Raw genomic sequence first — 8,855 nt, 5'->3', positions numbered from 1 at the left:
GGGGGGGGGGGGACTCTTACCTTGGCATCCCAGTCTTTATTCAGGTAATATATGCATGTGACACATCTCCCATCACCGTTTGGGTTATCCACATGCCGTACATATCCTGTGCCATTGCCAGGGTAACATGCCACCATTGCCTGGAATAGAAAAAAGGGGTTGTAATGGGCGAAATAACCAAAACAAAAGAACATACAAAGACTTCACAGTGGTATGGATGCAGCTTTCCATTCATCAGATATTTCATATTCACAATAATATTAATATTTTTTCATGCACATAATAATTCATTATAAATATGAATAATAGCAATAATAAAGACAAATCTTCATGCTGAAAAAGGTTGTTTTCATTTACAATGAGAATAATGAAAAATACTCAACTAAAAACTAAACCATCCAGATGCACTAGAGAATAAAGGCAAAACAATTATATATTAATATATATTGATATATTAAATATTATCTTAGAATGAAATAATGGGATTCACTGTTGCTCCGTATTTGTGAAATGCAGTTCATCAATGAATTCCACTCAGATACTGTATGATACCACAGCGTACAACTACATAAACCTACATGAAGTGGACAAAAAAAGTGACATCTGTGACATTCTCAGCCCTGTGATGATTATATATTTTAATCTTGTTGAATCTGGGTTATGAGGCTGAGGGAACAATGAAGCCATTGCTGAAGTCTTTCCTTTGCTTAGGTTTTTCCTTTCCTGCTCTTCCTCGGCCCCTTTTATTTTGGTCTCCGGGTTTACATGGAAAGTGTTAATGAATCACAAAGGAAAAAATAGCAGTGTAAATGTATTTGTGCACATGGACACATCCGTTATCAGGACAGTGTTACAAAGGAGAGAATGAGTCAAAGGCTCATAAAAAAATATATGATAGTCCATCAATCCACGGCATGTGACCTGCATGTGACAAGGTTAAACTACATTTCTGAAGCAAACAAAATGTACTTCCTTATAATTAGAAGTTTTAAAATAACTTACAGTAAATGTTTGGAGAATATTCCTCTCCAAGTATGAAAACATGTCAAACTTTAAATCATTAACAAAACATTTCAAACAAGCATCAGCACCCAACAAACACTTAATTATCAGAAACCTTTGGGCCGATACTGTGCGCCGTGTTTCTGTGAACTGAAGAAAAGAAAAAAAAAAAGTCAGAACAACTCTCTGATATCGATCCTCTCCGGGAACTCACCTTTTGCCTTCTTTTTCACCCACTTCTGCATGTAGGCTCCTGAATCTGATCAGTTCACTGACAGTTCATGACCTGACACTCTATTTATAAGCAGCACTAGCCCAGCAGGGAATTTTTAGGCCTTAACTTAACCCTCTAACCCTAACCCTACAGCATAATGTCACAGGGACCGAGACCTCTTCCCGAGGGACACAGCATCAGCGTGTTTTCAACTGACTCTCAGTGTATATGTGTGTTAGGCTGTCTGGGGAAGGGAGGGAGGCTGTTTTTATGGCTGAAAAACAACATATTTTCCAACATTCTTTGCGATACTTGTATACATACTAGAGATGAAATTGTTCCCATGACAAAAAAAAAAAAGGTTCACAATGTGTTTAAAAATATAAATATATTTATTTAGTTTTATTAATTTAAGGCTAATTTTATTACAATAAAGATTTATTCATTTAAAAATAAGAACAGAATAAGAACAATTAATAAATACATACAAGGATATATAATATAAAATATGGAAATATTAAAATAAAATGTGTAATAATTATAAAGTGCTTTTTTAAAAACAAAAACCTGTGACGTGCTGGCAAAATGAGTCACAATGAACAAATGTAAGAAATTATTAAAATTATTTAAGAATTATTTTAAATTTCACATTCTCCATTAAAAGACCTTCAAAATGATGATGTATGATTTGTTGAAATCGGACAAAAATAACTGAGCTACACCCATTTGAAGTAGACAGTGTCAGCAACCTCAATTCTGAGAAAAATCAAGTTAAAGTTTTCTGAAGGTTCCAAAGCAAAATCACCTAGCAACATTGCATCTTTTCCTCCAGTTATTTTCTTCATGATCATTACTATATTAATAACCATAAATTACAATATTAATAATCATAATATAGCTATTTTTATTTTATCTTTGTTATTATAAATCAGAAAGAGCAGGCAAAAGCACGCACATCGATCTCAACTGGTTGCTCGACTAAGAAACAAGTGGAAATTTTTTTTTTATGTAAAGTCGGCAACACCAAACTTCACACATGCTATGTAAATTTGTTTTTTTAAATACATTTTTTATATTTTGGAGCTTTGGTGTTGCCGACTTTACATTTAAAAACTATTATAAATAAGTGCAAAAAAGCAGTAGAACAAATAGAAGAAAGGAAAAAATAATGCATTACCTTTCCCATTTTACATCTAAACAAAAGCATTCTTTTATTGTTTGATTAACGCATTTGTGATCTGAGAAATGACAAACAACAAGCGCTACTCTACACTGCTCAAAACTCGCGTTTGAATCATCAGTGGCAAATCCTTAAAATGAAAACGTACTTACGGTCTGTGAGTCAGAACAGCCGGCATTATAGTCTACTCTACCTGGATCAGGAAACAGTCCTCCATAAAATGTGCTGCACACATCTGAATATTTGGGTTGAACTGATTTGGAACAGTGCTGTAAATACAACTTAACCACTGGGTTCTGGTCGTGTCCTCTTTTGGAAGGCCAAACAAAGTAGTTTCACTTTCACAATGAAACACACGGCGGGCTAGAGTGAGCGGAGGCCGGCGGGCTTGCGGCAACCACGTGATGACCCCGGGCTGGACTCCGCTTCGTCCACGGTGAAAGCCAATCCGGCGATCCACAGCGCGAAGTTGATGTATTTCCTCAGCGACCAGCACGGATCAGCTCCAGGCATGACGAAGCGGATATCGTCCTCTTTTGGAAGGCCAACCAAAGGAGTTTCGCTTTTACAACGAAGCACACAGCGCCTTCACGACATGGCAGCGGCGGCAACAATACTACAGCGAGAATAAAAGTTACGCCTTCTTTCTTTGTGTGAACATTTGGGCGGTGTTAAGCAAATCTTCCCACATCGTGACGTAGACATGTGGAGGCATGTTAGAATGAGCCATTTTAGGTAGGTGTGGCTGACTCTTAACTTTTATAAAGAATATCTCTTTGGATTTGAGACTTTAGTCTTTGCAACTTTACAGATCTTCTTTATGCACCAAGAGCTTGTAACACTTCAAAGAGAAAGGAAAAATTGAAATTGCTTCATATGACCCCTTTAATGAGACAGACGCCTATATACAGTATTAAAGTCTACTGTAATGCACGGATCTAATGTAATGTTACACATCAGATGTTTTTCCCCAACTGTTCATTGGGAACGCTAGATGAGGGTTTAATCTACTCTTTTTTGTGAAAACCTCAAATTTGACATTTTTCAGTTTTTTTTTGCCTGTAGCTCAAAATTAGTCCATGTGCATTCCGACTCATTTTGCCAGCACGGTTCACATATGACATATAATTATGAGAAATATAATATCTTACATAATATATGATTAGTGAACTAAAATACAGTATGATGTTATACTTTTAATTCACATCTTCTATATATAACAATTAGGGTTGCAAAGGTTGAAAAATTTCCGGTAAATTTCCGGAAACTTTCAAAAAATCCTGGAAAGTTTCCAAAATTTCTGTTATGTTTTCGAAATTTACTGGAAATTTTCCACCTTTTTGCAACCCTAATAACAATGAATGTTGACAATTCACAAAATAATAATACAGATAAGCCAATAATTATTTTCATATTATTCCCAGTAAATAGCTGATATAATCAATCTATATTACTTAAAATTAATTTTAAAAAAACACACTTGAAATTAAAATTATTAGCTTGTTATGCTACAAGTGTATTTAGGAAAGTCCTCAAAAAAATAGATGAGAGACCTCTGGAATACTGGTTAGATATCTTAGTGCTTGATGATGGAAATGGCAAATATGTCAGCCAATAATAAATAAATATTTCATTTTTTGACTAATTTACAGGTCATTATTCTGCAGCATATGTTTTTTGTTAAATATTATCCCAATTCATTCCTCCCTAATAGCAGCACGCCAAATATTTACTGAAACGATGACCACAGAACTATGATACAAATCGAAACTGAGAGAAATCTGAACCATTGCAGCTTTATTACATACACACCCTTTCACTCACAAGAACACAAGCACACAGAGCTAACACCAGCACACGTCCCCCCCTAACATCTCCCCCCCCCCAGCTTCCTGAGGCCTATAATTCGATATTAGATTTCCAGTGAAACAGCGTCATCATTCCAGGAGAACAGACGACAGCTGAGGAAAGCAAACACATGCTGGGAACAAATCTGCAAGCGACTTTACATGAGGACTTTTTTTCCTAGCGCCATAACCGTTAGCTGTGCTGAGGTGTGGCCGACTGTAAATCACTCATCTCAAGTGGAAGACGAGGAATGCAGAAGTCACAGAAAGGCCAGACTTAGGTCAGTTAGCGAGGCGATGACTATTGTTATTACTTTGCTGTTTATTTCATCAGAAATTCACCATCCCGTTTATACCTTGCCTTTTTTAAAAGGGTTTCCAGCCAAATCCTGCAGCCTGCAATGGCACGCAATGCACGACGGATCACAATACATATGACGACATTTCAACTGAACTGTTTTCCCTGGCGGCAGGTGCAAAAGCGGCGGGCAACGTAAACAAAGACAAAAGGAGAGAGCAAGAGCGTGCGTGTGCTTTAGCCAGCGTGAGAAGGAGATATAGGGGGAGAGGGAAAGACAGACAAGCCAAGACAAAAAAGCAAGCTGAGGGCATTGACGCAATTCGCGAGCCCCCCACCTGAATAGGCCGGAGCAAATAAGGGTGAAATCGCTCAACGTCGCGCCAATCGTTCAGGTGGGGGTGAGTGTGAGAGCCAACTGCGTCAGAGAGTAAGCGGCGCGTGGGGCATGCTGGGCTGACAAAACAACCGGGCGAGGAGGGGTGGGTGCGGACGGCACACATCAACATCACACAGCGGTTTTTGCGTCTGGATGCCATGCCGCCACTCTCCCATCATCGCCTGAAAAGATCCGTGACCGGGGAGGAAGGTAAAGGTAATGGAGGGGATGCCAAAGTCCCACAACACAAAAAGCATTTCAATCAGAGCTTCAGTATGCATGTAGTCCAGTTTCAATGTCTCTGATACACCTGGATGTGCCGCTGTGCACACAAACAGCTGCACCCGCTATCTACCTTTTTATTAGGTTCATAATATTAATGGCAAAATCAGAAAGCATTTATTTTGATGGGTTGTTGTAAAGACTTTTAAGTTTCTTACTGTACATGATATGATATTTTTATTGAAAGAAATGGTAAAATCCTCATAAAGTGACTCTCAGAGCAATTTTTGCAATATTATGTTCATTTTTTTTTTTTTTTAGCAAATAAATGCAGTCTTGGTGATCATAAGAGATTTCATGCTTACTGTATTACCTTTTGAATACTGCTCTTCACCTTAGCTTTAAAATCGCATTTTCACTTAACCATTTTCAAAAAAACGATTTTTCACGGAAGATAGAAAGTCATCAAAATGAGGGTGAGTAAAATGTTTTGGGTGACCTATACATCAAGTCTAGTAGACAAAGGGCAATTAATACAAACAATCAGAACTGGAAAATGCATTAAAAAATGCCTTACATCAGCCTAAAAAAAATTAAAAAAATAAATCACTGCATGATCAGCGTCCATTGGAAATGATTCTACACAGACACTAAACATATTAAATAAACAAATCTAAACTACTGAATTAAAACAATGCTGTGTTAACTAACTAGTTTAAACATTTTCATTTCTTTTCATTCTCATCTCCCTGGGGGATGTTTCTGTTTTAAAGCCTCAAGTCACGCTCATTTCCATGACTCTTTTTACCACAGTCGGATTCAAGGCACTGTGTAAACATTATTTACTAATCTATCATTCTACAAAAATATATTGCAATAAAAACAAAAAAGTATTTTTTTTTTAAATGGGGGAAACTAACGATGGCATGATAAACCACTGAAAACATTCCCTTGTGTCATTTACTCTAACACATCCATAACCATAATTTGTTTTCCCAAAAGAGGCTCTCGTGGGTTTATAACATGTCCTTTTTCCTGCTGTATATGGTCTTGACCTGCTGCCGTCTCTTCTAGTGAGCAATGCAGAGCTGATATAAAACTCAGCCGCTGGACTTTAGCCAGGCAGACAGTTCTTGTACTCTTGCTACGTGCAGAGCGTGCAGCTGCACTGCTGTTCCAGCACTGAGACCTTGGCAGACTGACACCACACTGCACCATTAACAAACAGAGGAGAAAGCAGTGACAAGACACATGTCCAAAAGATAAATCAAACACATAAGCTTCTTCTGCTGATAAAAATAGGCCTAACTTGAAACACACAAAAAACCCACATACACACATACAGTATAAACCAACCCTCATATGCACCAAATTTTTAAAAACAGGCTTCATTATAGTTCATAATGAAGTCTACAGGTGTTTTACACATCAGCTTTCCACCTTCAAGTAACAACCTCGTAAGATCCCTGTTTGTGGCACGCAAGGTTTCCTGACATAAGGGAACAAAAAAGCACGTAACTAGATGTCAATGCAGATGCAAATAAATACTATATATCCTTCTCACTGAGGTGGGACTTTCCAAAGGGAATGAACTGCTCTAATGACTACGCTCCGAAACAGCCCATTCTGATTGAGTGCCAGCATATCTCTGGACACGTAATGTAAACATGACCACTTGGCAATTCATTGTGTCGTATTGCGCCACACATTCTTCACCCTGACTCCCAGAAGGTGGCCGAGCAGGTGGTGGTGGAGCCCCTGGGTCAACGACAGTCAAAAACAATTTTCTGATTTAATTCATAAATGGGCAGTTTGCTTACATATGGAAAGAATTCTCTCTCGGCTAATGCTGGAAATTATACTAGGGTTTCTGCAGGCTTTACAAAGGTCAATTTAAGACTTTAAAGTAAAGAAAATCTAAGGACAAAATTAAAGGGAACTAAATATCAATATGTTCTCTAAATGTAATTGTCTAGTGAGCAGAAATGTGTTGTAAATACAACATTTAACAGATCTGCATTATTCTTCAATTCATTTTTACAAGGAAAGCTTAACTAGAACATGGAAGTAACTTTTGATCACACTGCAAAAAAAGTGCTGTTCTTCCTCTACACATTTGTTTTCCACTACAAATGTGTTAAGTTTCTTAAATCAAGATACACTGAGAAGCAAAATGACAAGATATGAAGTTGTTTTATCATGATTAAAACCATAACAAATATCTGCCAATATATGGGCTCAGAAAAATTTGTTTTTAGCATATTCACTTATTTGTGTTCAATTTCTCAGAAAACAAGCCTTTAACTTTCTTCATTTTGCATTTCAAGTAAATATCTTGGTTTAAGACTGTTTAGACAAAGGTACATTTAATGCCATGACTTTCTGAATTCATTAAATTATTATTCAATGATTCATTAGAAAAATAACTGGCTCATAAGAGTCATTTTTAGGAATCAATCATCACTGGTTATGGTTTTTTATTTACTAATAAAACAGATCAAAAAAGTATTTTGTTTGGGAATGGTTTCTATTCACAGTCTGATCATGTGCTAGTTGCACATGTTTTTGTTTCACTTAAAAAAATAAAAAATGTTTGTTTTTGTGTGAAAACAACTTCTGCCGTTATTCAGTGGTAAATAGTCTTTTTATATTGCATCAATACAGGCTACAAATGCACATTCACAACTTAGGTACTATACGCACTGATAAATGGTCGATTTTATTGCACCAATACAGACTACAAACGCACATTCACAACATAGTTATGCCATGACACTGAAGATTTAGAGAAGGACGTTGCTGCTGAAAGACGTGCAAGAACCATGGACACAAGGAACAATACGACTTGGTACATTACGAAAATATTCATCAAAACATTAACATGGTGCAAAATATGCAACTATTTCAGTATTCATTTAATTATTTTTTCTACATAAATTTAAAAAAATACAGGGTGATATGTAGCGAACTTACTAATTAAAATAACAGTATAGGGACCAATTCTCACTATTAACTAGTTGCTTATTAGCATGCCTATTATTAACATATTAGCTGTTTATTAGTACTTAAAAAGCACATATTCTGCATGACCATATTCTAATCTTACCCAATACCTAAATTTAACAACTACGTTACTAACTATTAATAAGTAGCAAATTAGGAGTTTGAGGCAGGAGTTGTAGTTAATGGTTTTGTTAGCGAGAACTGAACCTTAAATAAAGTGTGACCCTAACTGTAAACTACTAACACGAGTTTAAGTAAATGATGGCAATGTTCATTTTGGGGTGAACTATCTTTTATATAAATATAAATATCCATCAAAATCAATGAAAACTACTCAAAAAAGCCACGTCCGGTTAATAAACATTATCTTTTGTCCCTGTTTCTCTACTCATCTCCGTCCCATCCGCCATCTCCGGCCTCACTGAAACCCAGATGTATATACTCTGCCTCTGATCCTCCAACATTTAACGACCACAAAGCTCGTTTATAGTTTAATATCAATACAAAACATAAACATATTATCCGTTCATTGTATTTTATGTAACAGACTCTTTCCCTCCGGCCGATTCAATGTCACGTGCCTGCTGAGCATCCTGAATTGTGTTGCTGTACATCTGCGACCATCACAATGACATTAAAAAATACGCAGTTACAGGAAGTGCTATCACCTCCCATCAAGCCTTCTGCTATTCACACTACAACATCCTGTG

At 36.7% G+C, this 8,855-nt stretch overlaps 1 protein-coding gene across 1 annotated transcript in view; it reads right to left on the bottom strand.

Moving 5' to 3' along the window:
• The window catches only part of LOC107572057 (egl nine homolog 1-like), a 38,461-nt gene that overhangs the window by 5,056 nt on the left and 24,550 nt on the right, over nt 1-8,855 (bottom strand). Inside the window, exon 2 of the mRNA XM_016258493.1 lies at nt 21-140. Within this exon, the coding sequence (XP_016113979.1) occupies nt 21-140 (120 nt within the window). The remainder of the gene's footprint in view (nt 1-20; nt 141-8,855) is intronic.

The sequence above is a fragment of the Sinocyclocheilus grahami genome, unplaced genomic scaffold (assembly GCF_001515645.1).
Source record: "Sinocyclocheilus grahami isolate Dianchi unplaced genomic scaffold, SAMN03320097.WGS_v1.1 scaffold3.1, whole genome shotgun sequence".
Lineage (NCBI taxonomy): Eukaryota > Metazoa > Chordata > Actinopteri > Cypriniformes > Cyprinidae > Sinocyclocheilus > Sinocyclocheilus grahami.
This window is presented reverse-complemented; position numbering and strand designations above follow the sequence as displayed.